This window comes from Peromyscus maniculatus, chromosome X (genome assembly GCF_049852395.1).
Source record: "Peromyscus maniculatus bairdii isolate BWxNUB_F1_BW_parent chromosome X, HU_Pman_BW_mat_3.1, whole genome shotgun sequence".
Taxonomy (NCBI): domain Eukaryota; kingdom Metazoa; phylum Chordata; class Mammalia; order Rodentia; family Cricetidae; genus Peromyscus; species Peromyscus maniculatus.
In genome coordinates this window covers 38857925-38883751 of record NC_134875.1, presented here as the reverse complement: position 1 = coordinate 38883751, position 25827 = coordinate 38857925, and the positions used below count along the sequence as shown (strand labels likewise).

Below are 25827 nucleotides of genomic sequence, written 5' to 3'. Positions count from 1 at the left end.
GAGAAAAACGTTCCATTTTGTATATACTCCATGTTTTCTTGGTAAGTTCATCTTTTGAACAGCTGCTTCTGTTTTTTAGCTATTTTGAATAGTGCAGCAGTAAATATGGATGTGCGTACAATTTTGTGGTCTTTGACTTTAAGTATGTATCTGGCATTGGTACAATAGAGTATTTGGTATTTCTATTTTTTTATTTTTTTGGATGAACCTCCACATTAATTTTTCTATCAGCCACATTCCCCTTAGTAGCCGGGCAGTGGTGGTGCACATCTTTAATCACAGCAATCAGGAGGCAGAGCCAGGTGGATCTCTGTGAGTTTGAGGCCAGCCTGGTCTACAGAGCAAGATCCAGGACAGGCACCAAAACTACATGAAGAAGCCCTGTCTCAGAAAAACAAAAGCAAAGAAAAAAAATTCCCCTCAGCAGTGTATAAAAGCTCCTTGCCGGGCGGTGGTGGCGCCCGCCTTTAATCCCAGCATGTGGGAGGCAGAGGCAGGTGGATTTTGTGAGTTTGAGGCCAGCCTGGTCTACAGAGCAAGATCCAGGAAAGACACAAAGCTACACAGAGAAATCCTGTCTTGAAAAATCAAGAAAAAAAGCTCCTCTTTCCCCATATCCTTGCCAATATTTAGTATCATTATTTTCTTTCTTCCTAATAGTCATTCAGACTAGGGTGAGGGGAAATCTCAAAACTACCTTTCCTGTTGGGTATAGAATATTGATCACTATTTTCAAATATTTATAGACCATTTGTATTTCTTCTTTTGAGAAATGCTCATTCATTACAATAGCCCATTTATTGATAAGACAGGTTTTGGTAGTTAAATCATTCTGATTCTTCATATATTCTATATATTAATCTGACTGATGTGTAGGTGAAAAATTTTTCTCATTCTTTAGATTGTCTCTTCACCCTAGTGATTATTGCCTTTGTGATTAAAAATAATTTTGAATTTGATGCAAACCATTTGTCATTTGGGGGATTATTTCCTGTAGCTAGAGTTTTCCTGCCTTGCCCACAGTCAGGACAAATCTTTATCACCCGCCAGTCCCACAGCTGCTCAGACCCAACCAAGTAAACACAGAGACTTATATTGCTTACAAACTGTATGGCCATGGCAGGCTTCTTGCTAACTGTTCTTATATCTTAAATTAATCCATTTCCATAAATCTATACCTTGCCATGTGGCTCGTGGCTTACCGGCATCTTTACATGCTGCTTGTCCTGGCGGGCGGCTGGCAGTGACTCCTTCTGCCTTCCTGTTCTTTCTTTTTTCCTCTCTGTTAGTCTCGCCTATACTTCCTGCCTAGCCATGGGCCAATCAATTTATTGACCAATCAGAGCAACTTGACATACAGACCATCCCCCAGCACAGCCAAGTGCAGACCATCTCAGACACCGTGGTCCTAATCATCCTCTATGCGGACCTGCTGGGTAAAGCCAAAAGGAACCCGAGAACGGGCTCCCACAGGACATACAGAACATCCCACAGCAATTTCCTGTGCTATTAGAGTCCCTTTCAGAAATTCCTTGCCTCTGCCTACAATGTGAATGCTTTACCTAGGTGTTCCCCTGGCAGTTTCCAAGTTTTAGGTCCTAAGCTAAGGTCTTTCGTATATCTTGGGTTGATTTTCATTCAGGATGATAGGTAGGGGTCTAGATTTATTCTTGTACATGTGGATTCCAGTGTGAGGTCCTGTTATTTCTTTAATTCTTTGGAGACTGTGTTTCACTATGTAGCCCTAGCTGTCCTGGAGCTCATCATGGCCTTGAACTCAGAGATTCTCTTGCCTCTACCTCCCCAGTGATGGGATTAAAGGCATGTAGCACAAGGCCCAGCCTTTTCTTACTTCTTGAATGTAAGGGATGTACATATTGCTGGAGATCACTTCCTGTGAGCACGTCTAAGTAGAGGGCCATGAATACTAGTCTGTGACTGGTGTAAAAAACCTTGGGGCAGGCTAACTATGTCCTAGTGTCTTTTAGCTAGTCTGGTACAGCCATTTTCATTTTACACATACTGGACTTTTCCTATGACTTAAACAAATGGCCCAAAAACCATGTCCCTTTTGTGTCATTGATAGTCAGGCTTTGATCAAGTTATTCTTACTCCAGTATAAGTAATCAGGCTTGCCTGTAAGCATATCTTGCAGTCTTGACCTAAGTTGAGGAGATTATAGCTGGCATTTACTAAAGCCAGCATTTTGAGAAATGGCCTTTCCCACACAAAGGGCTTCTCTATGGTCAGTTCCCATATTATTTATCCTCACCCCCAAGGCCCACTATGGCCTTAGCTCCTTGTTCCTCTATTGGACCTTTATTCCAGGCCCCTTTTGTTAGGAAGTCCATGGATGACCAGTGTTTAAAAGATAAGACCAATAGATTTCCTCCCAGTAGTTCTTTTGTCCTTGGCTACTCATCCATAGGCTGTCGCTAGCTGGGGTCATAGCCAAAGGGACCACAGTGTGTTTTACTGGTGTGGGCAGATCCATCACAGCATACTAGGTCTTAGAGGTGATCCATGGCTGTCTATTCCCAAGTAGCATCACCTGGAGGAGATAGTGCAGATCCCCTCCTGGGGAACAGTAAGTTATATTGATGGGTGTCTAGGAATTGGAATTTCTTTGGAACAAGATTGCACTCCATACTAATTTATGTGACAGAGTCAGAGAGCTTGAGTGGGGACTGGCTCAGATGCACATCCACAGGATCAGAAAGGACGGCAGGAGGCAGAGGAAGAGCTGAGCCATTGTCCCCATTTCTAGGTTGTTTTGAGATTATCAGTTTCAGTGGCTAGTCTGAGTTGGCTCTCATGGCCCACTCCTGGCTTGGGTCCACAGCAGCTTTGGTGTGAGTGTGGTGTATCCATGGTTTGACACCTGCAGGTTTAAGAGCTGAGGGAGTGGTGAGGATTGGGCATTTGGGGTACAGTGTCAGCTAAGTCTTTTAGGAACCTCTAGAGGTAGTTATGTCCATACTCCCAGAGGTCCCTTGAGTCCTTTAGGAGGAGTGGAGGTGGCTGGCAAACACAACCTCAGAAGAACAGTAACCATATTTACAGGATGTGTAATGCATCCTAAACACTATGTGGCAGAATTAAAGTCCTATTTACTTTCTCAACCAGGCCTGAAGGTTTGTGGTGGTACTGTGTGTACAAGTTTCAAGTTAATTCTCTGTGCAGGTAGAATAAGCTACCCAGCCTGAAGAGTACACACCATAATCAGCATGTATTATTAGCTTCTGCTGGGTTGAGTGTCAGGAAAGTCCATTCATATATGTTTAAATAGGTAGGACCCCTGTTTTGTGTCAACATGGATGCCTTGGGTCCCTGCTTGAGATTTTTCCAGGAACACACTGACAGGCTTTGCTAGCTCTCAGTGTTGGCAACCTTGGCGCTACCAAATATCTTTGCAATAATTCTTGTAGGGCAATTTTATATCCAGATGGGTTGCTTCATTAGCTTTCAGGATTACACTGGGAATGATTTTCCTATCTGTCACAATCAGCCAGTCCTTCTGATTTTTAGCAGCTCCTTCATCAGTTGTTAAGAGATAATAAGAGGAGACTGGGGGGACTTTGTCTTCATGGAGGCCAGCCTGTTTGGCCACCTGGTCTGACAGTTGGTTTCCCTGACTCACTTGACCGTGACCCTGTGTGAGTCTAGCAGTGTACCACTGCCATAGCCAGCCAGCTTCTAGGAGCTGGAGGATTTGGTCTCTTTTTAAATTTCTTTACCCCCTAAGGTAAGCACTTCTCTTCCTCTGTATATTGCTATGTTGAGTATCTTTTTTACTTTCTTTTTATTTATTCTGTGTATCTTTCACATCATGTATCTCAATCCCATTCATTCCCTGTCCCTTGTCATCTGCCGTCCATCACTGCAAACCCCCCCCCCAAATAAAACAAAATTTAAGAGAAAGAAAAGGAAAAAATTAAAATCTCGTCGTGGAAGCTGTAGTGTGACACAGTGAGTCAAGCAGCTTTTTGTCCATCCATCTTTACTTGCAAGTGTTCATTGCAAAGAGTCATTGGTCTGGTTCGAGGCCTCTGGCTTCTGCTGCACTCCCGATGCTGGGCCCTCACTGGGACTCCTCTTGGATATCCTGTCCTTGCCCTGTGTCGTGGAGATCCTGCAGCTTTGGGTCTGCAGGTCTGGCCCCTTCACGGGCTCCAGCAGTTCACAGATGGGGTGGATGTTGGGGCAGGCCAAGTCATAACCCTGGTTCTGGGCCTGGGCAGCTGCAGGGTTGTTCAGCCCATCAGTTCTCCCCTGCCCTCACCACCAGGGGGAGCTCTCCATCACTGCTGCAGCTGATTCACCCACTGCAGCAATGAGTGAGGGGTGGGACCAGTTCTCTTGCCTTCGTGCCCTCAGGTCAGCTCTCCCACACCTACACCATCAGGGCCAGCTCTACTCTGTTGCCCAGGTGAGGTGTAGGGCCACTGTCCCGAGTGCTGCAGCTGGTGAGGGGCCAGGACAGCCCTCTTCCTCCCATGACCCCAGGGCCATCTCTTCCACCTGTCCCAGGTATCAGTGGGCAGGGGGGCATCTCTCCTCAACCCATGCCACCACGTGTCAGATGAGTAATGAGGACAGTCCTCCTCCTGCTCATGACATTGGAGCTGGGTCACCCACACCTCCTCCGACAACAGGGCCAGCTCTGCTATGCTGCCTAGGCCAGGAGCAGGACCCACTTTCCTTAGTGCTGCACCTGGTAATGGGAAGAGTCAGCTCCCTCATCTGTTGCAGGGGGGTAAGGAACGAGGGGTAAGGAGGGGCATCTCTCCTCCACCCACGCTGCTGTATGACAGATGAGTAGTAGGGACAGCTCTCCCATGCTTACAGCTTCGGTTCACCCACACCTCCTCCCACTGAGTGTTGCAGCTGGTCGGGGGCAGGGATGGCTCTCTCACTCTTGTGGCACGGGGCCAGCTTGCCCACCTGCCTCAGGTATTGATGGGTGTGGTGGGGAGAAGAGCATCTTTCCCCTCCCCGTGCCACCACAAGACAGATGAGAAATGGGACGAGCTCTTCCATGTTGAGCATCTTGATGTGAGGGTCCATCCCCTTTTTGCAGGCTTCAGCTCCCATCAGTAAAAAGTTCCATATCTGAACTGGGGAGTGGTCCGTCCTTTAAGTCTGGCCATGAGGAGAAAACTTCTTTTGTCCTTTCTCTGAAATCATGGAGGGACTTTCTCCCCTTTTCAGGCAAGCATGTGGCTGGATAACATACCTGTCATCTTGTTTAATGAGGAAAAGATCTGGATTTTCCCTAAGTGGACATACTGGAACCCACTCATCCCTGGAATGCAGCCTGCTGGAATCCAGTGAGCATCCCCATGTAGTCTTTGAGTATGACGATTGGCTGGCAGGACAAGTTGGTGTGCATTGTGCCAGACAGATGCCAATGGAAGGATAGAATCAACTGACTCTGCAATGTGAGATGTTGGCAGTTGGAACCAGTAGAGGACAGCATCATGGGCAAAATATTATCCTCTAGGGAAGTTAATAGCAGTGCTTCCTTGGTGTCTTCAGGCTTAACAGTTGTTGCAGGACTGTGTGGGTCTCACATTGGGACTGTGTCGATCCCATGACCAGAAGAGACCCCTAACCAGGAGTTGGGGGTTTATATGTGCCTAGCCCCGTGAGATGTATAGGGTGAGCTGGGGAAGATCACCTTCTCCCTCACGAGGATGACTGCCTGATTGGTTGTCTCACAGTGACTTAGAGGTCTTTCCTATACCTTACATGTATAGGCCTAGGCTCAGTCACCTCTGGGAGGTGAATGCCCATTCAATTGAAACAAACTCAACAGAACCTCAGATTGAGCCCCAATCAGACCCAGTAGCCACAGCACTGTGGAACCATTACAAACATTCACACAACTCATTCACTATCCATTCAGAAGTTACATGTTCCCGTTTTAAATTCCCAGTCTATTTCTCTGAAGATCAATATCAGTGCCTTGGTATCCCTTTGATACCCTGGAGACCACTACCTCCTTATTATCCTACTGAGGCTTCAGATGCAATCGCCTGTTGGGTGATTAAGCCCATCTGGCTTTCCTGCCTATCTCCCCAGGTGTCCTTACCTGGTCTGAATTCCAGTCTAGTCTTATTTTTTTCCACTCTTGGTTCTCACATTCAGTTTCCTTGGCCACTGGAATGAGATCCCAGAATCCAGTTAAGGGTGTATACTTCTATATTCCAAAGACCTTCAGTGAGCTGAGAGGCCTGGGAACAGCAATCATTTTTCTATCAACTGGGGTCCTGGTGAAGGAAATCTCCCTGGGACCTCCAGAAATGTTACAGGACTCTTTCTGGAATAAGCACTTCAATACCAATAAAAGAAGAAGAGAGGACATGTCACTAGTAGACTGAAGCCAAGATAGCTCCTAAAAGGCCTTAGTCCAGGGTACAGTTTACAGTCTCATTTTATACTCTAAAACCACAAGGTGGGGTGGGCAAGCAAGAGAGATTTTTATAGAAGGTATGTAGCAGTCAGCAGGTTGTTAAGAGCAACAACCTGTTATTTTAGCTATTTCTCCAGGTCATTCTGTTCCAGGCAGCAAGTGAAATCATGCTTGGCAAATAGGCAGTACAATCAGTGCTCTAAGTGAATCACTAAACCAGTGTCTGATAATTGATCCCTTTTTTCAGCAATACGTGAGAAACTTGTTTATTTTTCTTTATGATTTCATCATAAAAGAGAAATTTGGCACTTCCCCCAATAAGGAATGTAATTAAAGTAGATAGAGAGTAATGAATAATTGTTTAAAAAGATGGTAGTGTCACTATTTTATTTCCTTTTGTTCAAAATACATTCTTTTATCACATAATATATCCTGATTATTTCCCCCCACTACTCCTTCCAGTTCCTTCTCACCTTCTCTCTGACCTGGATCTACTCTATTTCTGTCTCTATTAAAAAAGAAGTCTCCTAAGAGATAATAATAACATATAACAAAATAAAATATAATAAGATAAAATAAAATCTATCACACTGAAGTTAAGCAAGACAAACCAACCAAAGGAAAGGAGCCCAAAGGAAAGCACAAAAATCAGAGACCCACTTGTTCATACACTCAAGAATCACATAAACACTAAACTGAAAGCAATAATATATATGCAGAGGATCTGGTATAGATCTGCGCAGGCCCTATGCCTGCTGCTTCGGTCTTAACCTTGTTCTGTTTTACATATTTATATTATTTTATGTTGATCTCATTATTACGGTTTTAACTAAAAGTTTGAGCACTATATGAAACAAGAATGTTGTGAATTGGTACTGTGGAGGTTTGAATAAGAATGGCCCCCATAGGCTCCTGTATTTGAGTGCTTAATCTTTGGGGAGTGGCACTACTTGAGAAGGATTAAGAGGTGTGGCCTTGTTGGGGTAGATGTGGCCTTGTTGGAGGAAGTGTGTCACTTGGGGTAGGCTTTGAGGTTTCAAAACCCAAAACCAATCCCAGCATGTCTCCCTTCTCACTGCCTGTGTATCCAAATGTAGAACTCTCAGCTATTTCTCCAGCACCATGTCTGCCTGCATGCCACCATGCTCCTGCCACTATTATAATGGACAAAACCTCTGAAGCTGCAAGCAAGCTCCAATTAAATGTTTTCTTTTATAAGAGTTGCTGGAATCATGGTGTCTCTTCACAGCAATAGAACACTGACTAAGACAAGCACTCTTGTCATTATTCCTGATTTTAGAAAAACAATTTCATTTTTCTTCCACATTTAGCATAATGTTTATTATAGGTTTATCATGTCACCTTTATTATGTTGAGATATTTTCCTTCTACTCTTTTCTTCAGACCCTATATCACAATGGGATATTCAACTTTGGAAAAGGTTTTTTCTGTGATGTGTGTGACTTCTGTCCTTAAGTGTATCTATGCTATCAATACACACACACACACACACACACACACACACACACACACACACACACACACACACAATGTTGTGCCAATCCTGTAACCATGGAAGGAAACCAACTTGGTTGACTTGATGTACAATCTTCTTAATGTATTCTATAACTAGTAACAATGTAAAAAAAATTTCTTTAATTTTTTGAGATTATAATTATATCACTCCCCCCTTTCATTTCCTGCATCCAAATCCTTTCATATACTCATACTTATCCCCTTTCAAATTTATTTTCTCTTTACTTCAAAAGATTTTTTTTTTTTTGGTTTTTTGAGACAGGGTTTCTCTGTGTAGCTTTGTGCCTTTCCTGGAAATCACTTGGTAGCCCAGGCTGGCCTCGAACTCACAGAGATCCGCCTGCCTCTGCCTCCTGAGTGCTGGGATTAAAAGTGCGCGCCACCACCGCCCAGCGAGAAAAAATTTTTTAAAAGAAATTTTGCACTTATGACCATCAGGGAGAGTGCTCTACAGTTTTCTCTTTGGTTTTCACACCAGTGTAATACTGGCTTCATACAGCATGTTAGTGGGTATCTTTTTCTTTTCAACTTGTGGGAAAGTTTGAGAAGCATTGATATTAGTTCTTCAAAAAGTCACTATACTTTGGCAGTGAATACATCTGATTGTGGGTTTCCTTGTGGGGAGTCTTAATCACTGCTTTAATCTCATTGAACATTACAGGTCTATTAAATGGTTTTATTTATCTTACCCTCCCAAAGCTCTAGGCATTGATTTTTACATTAAATAGATACTGTCTTAGTACCCATTATGGTGAAGTAGACTTGACCATCCTATAATCCATCTTATTAACATCAATATTGATGTTTTAAATGTCCATCATATTGTATTACTTACGGCTAGAACTACATAATGAAGCAGAAGCACAGAAACTCTTGTCCCTATTACTTAAACTGAAAGGACAGAGTGGGCCAATATATGGGTATTCACATAGTATAGTTTGGTGCACCAAGCTGGTTAGGATTTATTATTATTTATGTTGTATGAGCTGTTAAAATATCATTGCTCTTAGATCTAGTTATAAAGGATGCATTTCCTGACCTCCATATTTCTTAAGTCACACCTTGGCCATCTTACTGTCTTGTTCCTCTGTAGAGGGCCAGAAACCTATGAAAGCAAGATCTCCTAATCCTGCTAGAATATGCCCCATGTAGTTAATATCTCTGACTATTTTCCAGTCTGCTTCTAGTGGTGGCACTCTGCCCTTGGGATGGGCCAGCCTTGGTAAATCTGACTGTCCTATCAAGGTATAGGCTCCCAGAGCTAGCATAGGACCTGGGGCTTGGTCTAGGGGATAGGCCAGGGCCTAGAGGGGGAACAGGAGTGGGAAGTAAGGGCCACAACATTGGTTAGGTCTTTAGTAGTTTGAATGTTCTCAAATCCATTCTAGTCTCTCTAGTCATTATTAACATACATGAAAAAAGATAAACCATCATATAAAACATGTTTTATTGGTTGTCCCAAATGTGGATTTCTCCAACTGAGCTCCCATTCTGAAACTAAGCTAATGGTCTCGCTAGCCAGACTAAATAAATAGTTGATGTTATAACTCCGTTTCCTCCTTTATTGTGCACCACACAGTTTTGTATGTGCTCAGTGGCTCCATGATTTTGAAAATGACTGGTTTGTAAGCTTATCTTTGTGTACGATTTAGATGCAGTCCTCAAGCTGCCTGGACACCATGGGCGTGTCCTTTCTGCCGCCCCACCATGCCCACTTGGAGACCATCGGCTTGGTCAGACACATCAGTGTGGAGACTACTTCTACACAAGGCAACCTCTTAAAATAGTTCAGTCCATTGAAAATCTTCAGTCTCTGTTGTCAATATTCTATTGCCCTTCCTTCCTTCTTCCCCAGACAGAAATGGACTACAGAACAAGCTTTATTGAATTTATTTGCTTTGCATTAATAAAAAGAAAGAAAGAAAGCTAAAAGAAACAAGTAAACTTATCAGAATACATTTCTAGGCACTGAAAAAACTTAAGCTCATGATTAAAAATTGAGGTCTGTTAGTACTTGGGGAGATATCATTAAGGGGGATGTAATGATGTAATGAAGGCATAGGCAAAAATGGGGAAGGGAAGTGTTAGAGCTAATATACCAGGACTACCTATGTTAAAGGCATTGGTTTAAATAAACTATTCACTAAAGGAATATAAATGGAATGAAATCCAGTCAATCAAAAACTTAACATTATCAAAAGGGCAAAACTAGAGGATCAAAATAAGGAGATGTCTTATAGATTAAATGAAAAATCCAGCATGATGTTGTAGAGCATGTCATTTTACCATCATCATTAAAACCCAGCATCAATTATTTAAGTTAGCTATAGAATCTCATTGCCTCTCTAAACTTGGTTTTGAATGGGGAGGCATCCAACATAGATGGTCAAAGCTGCATGTCTGTTTAAGCAAAGCAAGCACAATGTGACAAAAGTAGATGTCCTTTGGAATTAGGATGTCCTTTGGAGCTAGGTTTACTGTTAAGGCATCTAAACGTAGATCTCTCATAATGTTTGCTAAACTTGAGAGATAGAATAAATGTGGAGAAACTGAACATGAAAAAGTTATTTAGGTGGGGAAAACCCACCTGCCATAGGTGACACCATTCCATAGGCTTTGGATCCTGGAATATATATACATTCCAGAAAGTGAATTGAACATAGTAATTCACTACTTTCCATATCTTGACTGGAAAAGCAATGTGACCAACTTCCTCAAGTTCCTGCTGCTGAGAATTCCCTGCTACAATGGGCTGCACACTCGAACTCTAAGCCAAAATAAGCCCTTTCTCCTTTAGCTAGATCTTATCAGAGAATTTATTACAGCAATAGGAAAAGTAACTAAGATGCTGAGTTACACAGAGTTCTTTCCCTTAAGCCTGGAGCCGGAGAGGCAGGACACTCTCCAGAGGACCCAGACACAGTCTAACTAGTGGGCTTGCTATCTTCTTGGTTGAAAGTACATCCATTCCCTGGGCTAAATTACCTGAATCTTTCCACTGAAATTATTCGGTTGAAAGAAATGGCAATCTTTTAGTTGCTGGAGCAAAATGTGGTTGTTTTCTTTCTTCTAAGGCACAATGTTTTGCAATTCTATAGCATAACTTTTCCGGAGAACATGCTGGATTTGGGGATATTGGTAGTGACTTACTGAGGGTTAGACATTAGTAGCATTTATTTCACTCAATTAAAATGTTAATTTCTATTTCTAATGTTATTTTTCTTAATAAAAACTAGCCCTAGTAAAAATGTTATATGAAATTACCACAGCTACTAGCAATTATTACTGAAAATGCTGCTGCTCTGTCCAGGAGCTATTTATTTCATGATCTCTGACATTTGGCTCCATGCTTGAGATTTCTTCTTGGCCATTGCGAACCACACAGGCTCCTCAGGTGGTGAAAATTTGGGTGGCAGACTTGAAGAGCGTCTGGTTTCTCTTTCACTGATATATGGATGAGGCAAGTTCTGATCACCAAATGCAACTGGAATCACAACAAACAACATACAGTCAGAAATCCCAGAGACACTGGAATATATTTAAAGATGAAGTGAAATGCACCATCCTTGTATGTTTTCTATGATCACCCAGTTCTTAGTACTTTCCAACCATTGTTCTCTTAGAAGTCAGACTTCTAAAAATCAGAGCTTGGGTGAAGGGTGCAGTAGTTATGTATGTCCAGGGGGCAGCATCAAGTTGGAAATGGCTATAGGATTATGGCCATGGCAAGGCATGTGAGGTGATTCTTGCAGCCAATCTTTTGACATTTACTATTTGACTATGTTATACTTTTGAACTCACACCCAAAGGGAGACATATTATACCTATTCCTTTTTTTTTAAATTTCAGATCTCTTTTCACTAGACACTAACACTGTGAAATTAAATAACTGATGGCTCAATAGATCTATGTAATAAGAGCCAGAGAAAGAATACTCTGCCAACTACTGTGGCCAGACAGACTGCTGTTTCCCAACTCTACTCCCTCCCTTGTCCTGCTCTACAGCTTAAAAGCTTCAACTAAACAAGTGGTTCTCAATTCTAACTACACAGTGGAATCATCTAGGAATGTTTTTCAAATGCCAGAGTATCTGGGTGTGATGGGACATGCCTGTAATCCCAGCATTTGGGAGGCTGAGGCAGGAAGACTAGGAGTTTGATGCTCTAGCTTGGGCTGTATCACTGGAATCAAATGACAACCACAATAACAGAAAACAAAAACAAAAACAAAACAAACAAAAAACAAAAAAAGAGAACACAAAAACTGTCAGTGTCCATTTCTTGAACCAACTGAATCAGTAGGGAAGCAGTTAGGACTATCTATCATTTAACAAGCTTCCTGGTGGATCTACTCTTCAGGAGATCTGAGAACCACATTTCAGGAATATACAGCTCATAAGACATGGATCAATATGATGACTGCTATTTCCACAGTGAAATAATGGGTCCCTGAGTTAAATGTAAGTCCATCCTCCTCTCCAGTTTCAGTAAGAGTCCAGGGATGATGGTGTACCAGAGGCCAGAGGCCTTGAACCAGACCAATGATTCATTGCAATGAACATTTGCAGATGAAGCTGATTGGACAAAAGGGTATATATACTGTGTGACACACTGCAGCTCTCAATGTCACTAAAATGAATGAAGAGGTGTTGGAGAGGTGGTAAAGACAGAGGAGTGAAGTGTGGTTCTTTGCTTGTTTTTTTTTGTTTTTAATTAAATTTTGGGGGGTGTTCTTTGGGTGGATGCGGCAGGGCTGAGGGGAGGATATGGAGGGACTTGAGGTGAGTGGGATTGGGGTGTGTGATGTGAAATTCCTAAAGAATCAAGAAAAGATTTATGTTACTTTAAAAATATCCATCCTCCTCTCCTTCAGCTCCTGCTGAGGAAATCCCTCTGGTACATAACTCTCACTGATGAGGTCACAGTCGATCATTTCCTGTCGCATTTATCTGCAGCATTCAACATACCCCCATGTCTCACACCCCTAGTCAGAATATAGAGTGTATGAAGTGAGCCTTTTCAATGAATCAGTGCTACCGGGCCTTTACAGTGGATTATCAACAGTTTCATTGAGGTTAGAACAGGTGAAGAAACATTGCTTTGCTACACCTAGAAAATGACTTAGTGCTTTCCTCTCCTATCTAGCACAGGAACGTTTTGTGCCTTGCCTTGTCAGCTTCTTCAGTGAGGTGTGAGAGACTAGAAAGGGCTATGGAAATTGTACACTGCACTCAGATATAACAATTGAACTTTCTTAAAGTAAATCTGTTGCATTCCATGGAAGAGACAAGAAAGAATCATGAAGCTGATTTGATTAATAAGAGAAATACATTGAGTGAACTTGAAATTGCAAAACATTTCACCACATTCCTCCATGGCTAGTTTTGACAGATCAGAATGTGTGCTTTTACCTGTTTTTGTAGACTTATACAGCTTTGACATCTCCTGTCTGGGAACAGTGGAAGAAAAAGTCATTCTTGACGGGCTATCAGCTATGGGTTCATGTTCCTGTAATACCAAAATGAAAACAAAACCTTTGTAAGTTCTGACAATAACGACAGCAAACTACTCAGAGGATCACATGGTGTAAGTGTTAGGATCCTGCCCTCACTCCTACACGTGTGCAGCTCAGGGTCTTGTGTCTTACGTCATCAGGGGGTGCTCGCCACTACGTACGGTACAGCATGGTCACATAATCTGATGCTTAAAAACCTGATGCTGACCCTCTCTCTCTGCTCTCTTCTCTGCTCTGGTCCCTCCCCTCCCCCCACCATCTTTCTCTCTCTCCAGGCCTGGCTCCCCTCTTTCCCCCTTCCCCGCTTCCCTCCTAAAATGCTCTGAAAACTAACACTGGGTTCTGTCGTGACCGTGACCTTTCCATGAGGTAACTAGCACCACACGCCACAACCAGTGCTGCCACCAGCGCCGATTATCATCCTTTCAGTAAACCCTGTCCGGGGTGCTATAAGCTCAACAATAATCAGGAAAAAAGAGATAGAGGATAGAGATATTGATTCGGAAGTATACATCTAGATAGAAATATATAACTATAGAAATTGATTATATACATCAATAACAAAAGATAGCACAAAGCTCCTTGGGCTTAGAATACATACATACATACATACATACATACATACATACATATTTAATGATTTATTTGGAATATGTATTACTTAATGATGTATTGGTTTTTATTTTGTGTGTTCAAGTATTCTGCTGTATATATGTGTGTACACCCCAGGCACTGCCCCTGAGGCCAGAAGAGAATATTGCATCCCTGGAACTGGAGGTATGGATGGTCATGAGCCACTATGAGGGTGCTGGGAACTGAACCCATGTCCTCTGCAAGAGCACTAAATCCTCATAACCACTGAGTAATCTCTCCAGTCCCAGAACTTAAATTATTAACAAATACTCAAGCTGACTTTCAGATAAGGAAGAAAAGCTATCTAGTCACACAAATTGTGTGAACAGACTGATAGGAGAATACCTTCTCTCTTATCTATGTCCATAACTGTGCCCAATCTCCACTGCTTTCAGAAGCTAAGTAGTGCAAGACCTGGTTATTACTTGGATGGGAGAACAACCTTCTCTATAGCATGTACCACCACTTAGCTGTGAGCTAACAGAATGTGATAGTTACAAACAAATCTGCTCAGCTGGTTTCAGTGAGCACTATACAATTTTCTACCTTCCCAGACTAGTTGGTATATGACTAGAAGTGCTTTTTCCACTAGGAAATGGTGTAACTGTATTGTTTAGGCCTTTAAAGTTGATCTCTACACAACTGTTCTGAATCAACGTGTTTACACATGCTAGGATCTGATTTTGAAATTGGGAGGAATGCTAGCTTTGAGCTCAAATTTTTAAAGTTAATAGTCACAATGTGTAAGTAATGAGTTAAAATGAAAAGGGCATTCACTTACAGGGCTCTTTACTATGTGCAGCTCCAGGCATCACAGAGACTCTTGTAATGTATTCTCTGTGGGGAAAGGGGCCTACTGTGTTTATAGTTTGATTCTCATTTATGAAAATCATATGCATGTACTTAAAGGTGTAATATATAGTTGCTCAGTTTTTACCCTATTGGTTATCTCTGTTTTATTGTTGTTGTTTGTAGTGATAGGGCTGTTGTTGTTTTAACTACTTCTTTTTATGCAACCAATTTCATGGAAACCTGCTTTAGAATATTTAGGGCAAGGCTTGATTTATAGACTATCTTCATATCCAATACTTTTCATAAATGCTCCAAGAGCACCAAGGCTGTCACATTTGTGTGAATACAAATAAAGACCCTTAAAGAAGAACTGTTCTTGATTAATGCTCCCAATAAGAGATGGTCACTGCATGTCTGACATAATTCCCAGTGCAAGCTTAGTCAGTGGCTCCACTAACCTTTACTGGAATTTCCAAGTCTGGCTCATAATTTGACTCATGTCTTGGTTCCTTGGTCTCACCCCTATTTTCAACTTTGGTCTTTGTTTTTTTGAGAAAGTGTGACACAAAGCCCTTTTGCCTCTGTTTTGCCACATTGATCCAAGCTGGTTCTGTACTGTAATCTGCCTTCCAATTAGAGGTCTTTCCTGAAAAAGAAATGAAAAGAATTAGAACAGAAGCTAGGCAGAAGGTCATCAGTCTGGGCGAGGTTGCCCACAGTAGTGTTCCAAGTGGGATCCTTTCTGGTTGTCAAACAAGAATAGATAGGATGTAGAGAAGGGCCATTCTCTTTTGTACCCTTCCTAAAAACTGGGAAGGCAAGATTAAATAGTTCAATAGTTGTGGATCCCTTACTGAACCCTTTCTTTCCTTTAGCTATCCCTCTTCACAATCCCAAATCAGGGCAAGACAATGGTTGACAGGTAGGCTGAGAAAATTCTCAAGATGCCAGAGACTCAGACCATTGATATAATCCCCCAAACGCTAAGAAACATCTTCTTATAGTCTGTCACTTCTTTGTCCCTTGTGCCATGGTGAAATAGCTGTGACCAGAGGCAGAGACAAGACTAGGCACAGGTGATACCGAGGGCACAACGTTTTTGGAAAAACGTAGGACTCAGAAGGTCACCTTGATCTGGATTAAATTAAGATGATTTCAGGGTAAGAGTGTAAACATATTGCTCTTAATGAACTGAGTTTTGGAGATCTGTTTAGCAGATTAAAGTGACATGGTGTATTAAAGTTATAATTATTATTTTTTTAGAAACTCATAGGAGTCTGCCCAAAGAATACTATACATGAGTTAGATGGAGAAGGAAGAAGAGGTGATTATGAGTATATTAATGAAATGTGCATGGATGTTGGAACTGCTGCAACATTGGAAGACTACAAAGAAGTTCCTTCTGAATCTATTCATCCAGGATGGGGCACTGCCCCACCTCTAAACCCACGACTAGTCCTGTCAAAGCAACAGTACAGTAGGAAGCCTAGAGGCTAGAGAGTTCACAGTCCATCCACCCAAGGCTTTGCCTTGCAGGTCTTTCCTCTACCTGGAAAGACAAAACTCTCACCTGGAGGCCTGTAAACTGCTGGCTTCTTGAAAGGGCCTTCATATCTGGGCCTGCTCCCTTGTTTTTCTGCAAAGCTAAGTATTGGGCTGAAATTCCCTAGGCTTCCACTGAAGCCCTGGGGAGCTCCTTTGTCCATCCATTCTTTGCTTGCTGGGACAACCGGTGTGCAAGGATCAAGATTCTCAGTCCCACTCTTCTGTGAAATTCTTCGAAGTCGCACTCCAAAAACATTTTCGACATCAGCCTTGCTGGTGGATACCATCGGAGGGCTCTCGTTTCCATCAGGACCCTGAGGAACTTCCTCCTTGGAGTAAGTGCCTGTGCAAACAAATGCTTTCTGGGCAGGACCAGTAGTGAGCTTTCCAGGTTTGGTAACAGAAGTTGGGGTGCTTTGAATGAGGTCCCCATAGCCTTGTGTGTATTTCGTGGTTTTCTTTGGAGAATCTGGGCAAGACCAGCTGCCAGTATTTTGAGAAATGGTCCCTTCGGCAGCAGCATTAGCAGAGCTTAAATAAACTTGTTGCTGATAGTCAGTGATCAAGAAAGCCTGAGTAGGCTGACCGGGAGCCCACTGCCCCTCGGGATAGCTCCAGTCCACAGGAACATTTGCGGAGCCTGTTGATAAAATCGGTGGCTGCAGCCCAGCTACATTGAAGGCCTGAGAAGGCTGTGTGGAAGGCAGCTGGTCTTCAGACCTCACCCACTCTTTGGGAATACTGACAGAAACTGAGACTTTCTGGCCATACTCAAGCTTTCCGAGGGGCTGAGAGGCATCCGCCGCAGAACTGCTCCACTTGGCAGGGGCACCCTCAGAATATGACACGATTTCCTGTGACTCTTCAGGCCTTCTGAGGGACTGTGAAGGCGGCTTCATGGGCAGAGCCTTCAAAGCGGTGTCTTCCTTGGGTTCATCATCCCACTTGTATAAGAACGTTTGCTCCTCGAGTTTAGGCTTCAATAAGGATCTGGAAGGACGGCTTCGGCTCTGCAGCATAGGCTTCGTATAAATGTCCGCCTCACTAGCAGTGCTCCCTGAAAAGATTTGCTCTGCCATAAACTTCACAAATGACTGGGGAGAAGAGCTGCTATCCTGTGGTTTCTTAGAGCTGTCTTGAGCAGTAACACTCTCTAGGCTGGAGGACATTTCCTGAATTTGAGGTCTCATTAAGAATGGGGTGGGACCTTTGAGAGGCAGTGACTTCCAAGGAACGCCTCCCTCAGCTGAGGTACTCTCAAAACTTATGGGTGTTTTCGGGACTTGATGTTTGATGATGACTTGGGAAGGGTTTCTGGAAAGCCATGCCTCCTTGGAAACCTCCTCCTCTTTGGCAAAACCTTCTAGATTTGAGGTTTGTTGCTCAAATGCAGGGCCCAGCCATGGCTGAGTAGCAAATTTGGAAGGCATTGGCTTGATAGGAATGCCCCATTCTCCAGAAGTTCTGACTGAATCTGGGGAAATTTCTTCCTTAAATCCTGTGCTTATTGGGGGCTGAGAATGACGCCTTCTAGGCCTCATCATTACAGAAACTCCCTCCTCTGCTGTATAACTCTCTGGATCTACTCTTGGCTGGAAAGGGAATCTAGAAGGAATTAGCTCCATGGAGCTGCTCTGTGGTGCAGAAATGCTCACTAACTCAGTGGAGACTGGTTGTTTGACCACTGACCCCATCAAGGGCTGAGAAAGCATTCTGGTAGCTGGTGGTTCAACAGGAATGCTCCAGGCTGCCACTGGAGCACTGTCTGAAGGCACAGTGACTTGTTCAAATGGAGAAGTTGGCCATGGCTGCAAAGGGTGTCTAGAAGACATTGGCTCTACAGTGACGATCTGTTGTACAGATGGGTTCATAGATCCTGAGGAAACTGGTTGTTGGACTACTGATCCCATCAAGGGCTGAGAAGGCATTCTGGGAGCTGTTGGATAACTATGAGTGGACCATGCAGAAGGAACATTGCCAGGGGGTACAGATATTTGCTCAAAGGTAGGAGTCAACCATGACTGGGAAGGGCATCTGGGGGAACCTGGCTGCACAGAGATGCTCCCTTGGGCTTCAGGGCTATCTAGACCTGTAGGCACTTGCTTAAATTTAGGGCTAGCCTGTGTTTGGAAGATACGTTGAACAGATACTGGCTCCATAGGGCTGCCCCATTGAGTGGAAGCGCTCACTGGATCTCGGGTCATCTGTGGCTGGAATTTGGGCTTTACTGAAGGCTGAGGAGGCAGTAGTTCCACCAAAGTGGCACCTTCTACAGAGGTACTTTCTGAGGCTGGATGACTTTGAGGATTTGATAAAGACTGAGCAGAATATTTGGTGTGCAGTGGGCCCATTGAAATTATCTTTGCACCAACAGCTTCAGATTCTAAAGGCACATTTTGATAAGGCTGCTGCACAGGCTGGGAAAGGGTAGGACACCCATGCTCCGTAGAAGGGTTCCCTTCAAAAGCTGTGCTCTCTGGAGTTGAAAATGATCGCTTCCCTTGAAACTTTGTCCATGGCTGGAAAGGGTGTGCCCGAAGCCTTGGATCCATAGAAACACCTCTTTCAAAAGCAGAAGCCTGGTGCTTGATGAAGGGTTTCAACAGGGGCTGAGAATGATGCTGAGGAGGCGGGGGCTCCATAAAACGGCTTCCCTCAAATGCAGCACTTTCTGCACCCAGTGGTATTTCCTTCTTGATGTTTGATCTCACCAAGGGCTGGGAAGAGTATCTGAGAGGCTGTGAAGCAATACGATCTTTAAAAACAGCAAACTCTGGGCCTGCAGAAACATCTTTCTCAAGTACTTGTCTGACTGGGGGCTGAGAATGGTGTCTGAGAACCAGGGCCTCCATAGAAGCCACCTCTCCCATGGTCGAAATGTCTGTACTCGAGGGTACATTTTGCTCAACATTGTACCCCATTGGGTGCATCAAAGCCTTTCTAGGGGACGGTGACTGCATATATTTGTCCCAGTCAGCAGCAATGCCCTCTGGACCTGCAAACATTTGATGCTCAGACTGAGGGCTCACCCACGGCTTGACAGTGTGGCTGAGAGGCAGTGGTGCCACTGATCTGTTCTGTCCTACAGAAATGTTCATTGAAATGGGGGTTTGCTGCTGAATAATAGGGCTCACAATGGGTAGAGATGTGTGCATGAGGCGCAGTGGCTTAGCAGAAACACTCAACTCTTTTGGAGCACTCTTTGAAACTGGAGGCACTTCTTGCTGGTCTCTGAACTGACCCCGGGTCTGTTGAGAACATTCGGGAGGCTGCTCTTCCTCCGTGCTGCTAAGATCCTCAGAACTGTGGTACTTCTCAACGTAACTACTTGACTCTGTGGAGACTTCCTTTTCTTCAGACCCCTGTAAGGCCTGGGAATGTCTCCTGGGAGTTAACTGCTCTTGAGAGATTGAATCTATGCTAAAACTTCTTGATTCTGAGCATTCTTCAAACTCCCCCAAGGACTGGGAAGAGTGGGCAGATGTCATCTCCTCACAGCTTCTCTGATCTTCTGAACTGTCTAGGTCTAAGGAGACTTCTCTAGCTTTGGGGTTTCCAAATGACTGGGAGCAATAGCCTAGAGGGGGCTGCCGCTCCACCTTGCTCAGTTCTGCACCTACATTTTCTGATTTGAGGAAGACATCATCATCATCTTGAGGGTTCCATGCAAGCTGAAAAGAATGTGTGGGACCTGGTTGCACTTCAGAGCTACTCTCATACTCTGAAGAACTCTTCGTATCAGAGGAGATTTCCCTTTCAGTTGGCCACCTTCTGAAAGGAAGAGGCAATCTCTGCTTAGGAACAGTATCTTCTGCCTTAGCGCTTGAAACACTTGCTGAAAAAGCCTGAAGAGAACCTCTGGCATGCCTCTCTCTGTGGTAAGCTGTGCTCTCCATTTTGGGTTGAAACTTTTGCAAACCAAGGCTGGATACTTCTTCCTTTTCTCCACGGACTTGAGAATGATGTACACATGCCTGGACCTCTATTGTCCTCGAGGCAGTGGCCTCTTCTTGGCTTGTGGAAGATTTGTTTAGCCGTGAAAACAAAACAGCTCTATCCCTTTTTTTCATGCCTTCAGAAGAGTCTTCTTCACGGCTGAGTGGCAGACCACCAACCATGGACTCTGCCACATTTGTAGGTGTAGGTTGTCGTGCTGCTGTTCTTTGGACTTCAACTTTCATGGCAGCCATTTCCCCCTTCACATTCTTTTCATCTACAGACATCTCCTGAGGAGTAGTAACTTGCACTTCTGCAGTTGTAGTATGCTCTTTGCCTTGCTTCTCCAGGAAGAGCTTCAAGAAAGCTTGGTCCCTGCTGATCAACTCTTCGTTAGGTGAGGAATCACCTCTACTGCTCTCGTCACCGTCTTGAGTGTATTGTGCAAGGCTTCTTTCGATGATCCCCCACTCACTTTTGGCCCTTCTTCTACGTCTTCTTGGTTGGGATCCTGAAGTCGAGTATCCTGTGCTTGAGGCACCATCGGTACTTAGAGTCTGATCTCTTGTCTTATCCTGAATTTCGGTTTTGTAGCTCTGCTCCTGGCTTGTGGGCCCTGTACCAAATGTAAAAAGGAAAGGAGAGATGTGTGTGCTTTCAACTTCCTAAAAGAGTACTACTCCTCCCTGGCTATGTTTACTACTGAATCCCCTGATATGAAGATGTAACTATGCAGAAGACATTCTCCTGTTCACTATTAGCTTTAAGTTATGGGAAATGTTAATATCAAAGGGAAATTTCAATCCTATGAGCAGATAGCACTTCATCAGTAGTCTGATTGACCATTAGGTGTGAGATTCAAAAAGAGGCAAATTATATTTTTGTAACACTGTTTACATTTGAGAAATATGACTGGAGCAGGAGCAAGGAGAATTCTTTTAAAATGACTTTCGTATTATTATTTTATGTATGTGGATGTTTTGCCTGCATGTATGTCTGTGCACCACATATGTGCCTGGTATCTGGAGAGGCCAAAAGAGGGCCTCAGATCCATTGGAGTTACAGATGTTGGTGAGCCTCCAAGTAGGGAAACGAAACTGGGTCCTCTGGAAGGGCAGCAATTGCTCTTAACATCTGATCTGTCTCTCCAGCCCAGCAAGGGGAAATTTTTACTTTCTGATTAATATTCTTATTTTCTATATAGTACTTATTCAAACTTCTTGAAATTCTGTATTATATGGATTCATGGATTTTTTTCAGAAAAATGTCAAAGGAATTATTTGAGAGGTTAAGATGATGGCCCCCTTTTCTTCTGTTTTCTACCTCCTTGCCTTAAGACAGTCCTGTGTAACACACGTGTAAAGCAGTTCTTTGAATACCCTCAAAGCAGAACTCCCAACACCTCATCAATTGCATCTGTGTAAGTGCTCTGATATAGATATGATAAGATGAAAGGGTAGATTATTTAATCAATTTTTAAAGAGCAACAACTTGTTTTAAATGTTTTACATTGCTATGGATTTTAGTTTATTGATATAAATTTAACGTTAATTTTGTTATACTATATATTTCTGCTCTTGTTTCAGGTATTATGTTCATGCAACTCATTTAAAATTGTAATGTATAATTAAGAAATACTGATTAATAACTAGTTAGCTATGACAATCAAACTTATAGTCATGTTAGTTAAGTTTTTAGGTATATAAAGATATATTTCAATTAGGTAGGTAATCTTCAAACACTTACAGAATATGGCATTTAAAATGTTTTAAAAACTTAGACTTTTCTGAACAATGAGACACGTCTGCTCCTGGCAGCACCAATTACTTCAAGGAAGATGATGGGCATCAAAGACACTCCATATGGAGTTTATCTTCTTCTTGGCAAAAATAGCCATTAGGCAAGAGGCTGCTCTTGCCTGGACTGCTGATAATATGTTGTATAAACTGGACATACAGGACCCATAGGAAAATGACCACTGAATTTGCCAAAACAAGGTAAAATGGTTCTTTAGGTTCCTGCTTTGCAGAGGAGACTGCCAAACATTCTACAGGACACAGGAAAAATGACTGAGAGGCTAGGCCTGTAGGCTGAAGATGGATGAACCAACGTTGCAGAGGAACTTTGAGGGACTGTCCAGGTAGCCAGCTGTCTCCATCATTCTAGACTTTTGGAAGTTGCTTACAATGCCCTTCCTGTTTACTTAGGTAATATTATATCCTTCTAGAGTCTTTGATGTAGTTGAAGACGAGATAGTTATAATTATAATTTTCCTTGGTTATGATAAAAGATAAATTAGATATAAAACCTTAGACTCACAAAATAGGATAGATGGCAGAATATTTTCTTTAAATTTGCCAAATACAAATAGACTAGATACTGTAATTGTAATTCTTGCTTGATAACTGTTTTGTTATATGTAATTTTACTATAATAAAGTTAAAGCCTTCCTTTTTGATTAGACAGAAAAGGGGAAATGCTGTAAGATAATACTCTTGTACATTGGTTTAATAAAATGCTGATTGGCCAGTAACCAGGCAGGAAGTATATGTAGGACAAGTAGAAGAGGAGAATGCTGGGAAGAGGAAGGGCAGAGGAGGAGTCACCAGCCAGACACAGAAAAAGCAAGATGACAAGGCAGAATTGAGAAAAGGTAACAAGCCATGTGACTAAATATAGATAAGAATTATGGGCTAATTTAAGTGTGAGAGCTAGTCAGTAATAAGTTTCAGCTAATGGCCTCTGCGTGGTTATTTTATAAGCAGCTGCGGGTCTAAGGGGGCCAGGTGGGACCTGAGAAACCTTCTGAATACAAGTGCTTTTTTCAGGACTTTTTTCTGTGCAGTTTGATCTAGGTGGTAAAGGACCCAGTTGTGGGTCCTTCTTCACAGACATTGAGTCTGTCGTGCCACGTAGTGGTTGCATATGCAGCATACAGCACAAAGAAGAGCGTCTGCTCTTTCTGGATTAGGCCTTTCCTGTGCAACAGCAACCAAGGTAGACCAGGGATATTGACTCAGATCTACCTCCATGGGTGAAAAATGAGATTACGCTCTTAATCCATGTCCCTTTCTTCCTCCCTCTTGTCCTTCTTTGAAAGACTTTTTTAGTGTTTTGTTTGTCTGGGACATGCCTTAAGCCCTATCTTTGAAACCACACGTGAAATCACTTATAGAAAACCCTGACAACCATTCAATTTAAGTGACGGAACTGAAATTTAATTTTGTCAAACACTGCACGAAATTAGCTTGCCATCTAGCTAAAGCTAAACTCCATCCATGTACACATGCAAACACACATACACAGAGTTTTCACTCTAGTGGAATTCATTTGGAAATTGATCAGGTGATGGCTGCCAAGGATATCTGGCTGCAACTGCAGATGAGCTCTAGTAGCCATGGATATGTGAAGCCATTGTGCACAGTAAACCTTCTCTATACTGGAAGAGAAAGGTGATTCCTAGGAGAATGATTTGGGAGAGCCAGTTCAGTTCAGTTGTCCCTATCTTCTTATGTTGTTGGGGAAGAATACTGAAGAGGCCATCACGAGCTCTACTCTGCCTCACTCAGCAAGCATATTCACTTGAAAGAATTGAACACATTTACAAAGAACGTGCCTCTCCAGTTGGAAATTCACTTAGATCGGATAGAAAACCATGTGTAATCCTTTCCACAAAGCCTGTACATACATCGTTTTTGCCAGTTTAGCTTGAGAATCTTGGACTGTGCTTGCATGAACCTCTTTTTTTAATTAAAAGCTTTGTGTATGGGTATCTACCTCAGAAAAGGTTCTCAGCTCTTTTCACTAGTAAGCTAGGCAGAAAGCAGAAGGACAGAGAATCACACAAAAAGTCTCTCACAGTGGAGATCCTGCTTCCCTGGTTGTGGTGGGTGTCTTGGGGCCTAATGCATGCATAAGCTTTCATTATTTTTTTAATTATGTCTATGGGTATGTGCAAGTAGGTGCCCACAGAAGTCACACTGTCAGATTCCCCTGGGGCTGGAGTTACACACAGTTGTGAGCTGCCTTATTTGAGTGCTGAGAACCAAACTGAGGTCCTCTGAAAGGGCAGAATATGCTCTTAGCTGCAGAACCCTCTCTCCAGCTCACTTGTATACACAGGACATTGAAAATCCCAAGAGGACCCAGGGTAACATTTTTGTTTATAGCTCTCACCACACTGTACTGTGCATCAAAGCCAGAGAGATCCACAGGCTGGCAGTGAAGGTATGCTAACCTGTGTTGTCCACCTTCTGCTCCTTTTCGTCTGCTTGTTTCGGCTTGGTTATAGCCTTTTCTTTAGTTCCCAGCAAAGGATACTGCTCTTCCTGCTTTTCTTTGGCCTGAAACAAAGTTTTTTTTTTTTTTAAAAAAAAAAAAAAAACAACAAAGAACATCATTCTACTGGCATGCTCCTCAGACCTTTATTCCAGTGAGCTAGGCAGAAGGCAGAATGTCAGAAGGGTCACAGGTCGTCTCCCATAATGGAGAGCCTGCCTCCCTGGGTTGTGGTGAGGTGTCCAGGGACCCAATACCTGTATAGGCCTTAGCCCCCTCTTTCTCTTCCCTCCAAATACGTCCACATATTCCTTCTTGTTCTCTTTCAAATTCATGGCCTATTTTATATTAATGATTATTATTGTGTGCATATATATAATGTTACTTCTATGCATGTTTTCAGGGTTGACCATTTGGTATTGATAAATCAATTGATATGCTTTTCCCCGAGGAAGACTATTTCTCCTGATCTTAGTATTCCTTAGTTGTCTGTAGTTCTTTGTATAGGGTTGGGCCCTCATGGGGTTTTTCTCAGTCACTTTGGCTTGTCTATGGATGTGTCATTGTTCAGCCCATGTTTAGGCTGTCATGTTAGTGAGACCTCATAGGTATAGCGTCTGAAAGATAGAGGCAACTTTGGATGAGTACCTGCATTATTTGTACTTTCATGCTCTCCCTATAAAATACTTGTGCTAGCCAATCTTTGGGTCCCTTCCATCTATTCTAGTCCAGAATACCCAAAGAATTAATTGGGTATTTGAATGGCAAAATTGTTTTTGCTGACACATCCTTTTAAACACCAGTATCTTTGATTTCTTAACTTTAATTGGAAATCTCTTACAAAAGCATTAGTTCTTTGTTTTCTTTTTTAAAGGTTTTTATTACATTCATTTATTTATGTGCGTTTGTGTGTGCACACTCATGTACAAATGCCACAGAGAGTGTGTGGAGACCAGAGGACAACATGCAGGAGGCTAATCTTTCCTTGTACCCATCTTTTTATATGGGTATTGGGGAACAAACTCAGGTCCTCATGCATGTGATTTTATCTATCTATCTATCTATCTATCTATCTATCTATCTATCTATCTATCTATCTATCTATTCATTCTACAACCCAACCACAGTTAACCCTCCCTCCTCTCTTCCAGTCCCTACAACCCTGCCTCCCCTATTCC

At 42.8% G+C, this 25827-nt stretch overlaps 1 protein-coding gene across 4 annotated transcripts in view; it reads right to left on the bottom strand.

The window, feature by feature from the left end:
* Nucleotides 1–9825: 9825 nt before the first annotated feature.
* The window catches only part of Kiaa1210 (KIAA1210 ortholog), a 78709-nt gene continuing 62707 nt past the window's right edge, over nucleotides 9826–25827 (bottom strand). For all 4 annotated transcript variants that reach the window (XM_042269177.2, XM_076562745.1, XM_042269178.2 and 1 more), the window contains 5 exons: nucleotides 24609–24714; nucleotides 16461–20987; nucleotides 15349–15536; nucleotides 13362–13458; nucleotides 9826–11435 (listed from right to left, as the gene is read on the bottom strand). In XM_042269177.2, the coding sequence (XP_042125111.1) occupies nucleotides 11269–11435; nucleotides 13362–13458; nucleotides 15349–15536; nucleotides 16461–20987; nucleotides 24609–24714 (5085 nt within the window). In that variant the 3' untranslated portion in view covers nucleotides 9826–11268. The remainder of the gene's footprint in view (nucleotides 11436–13361; nucleotides 13459–15348; nucleotides 15537–16460; nucleotides 20988–24608; nucleotides 24715–25827) is intronic.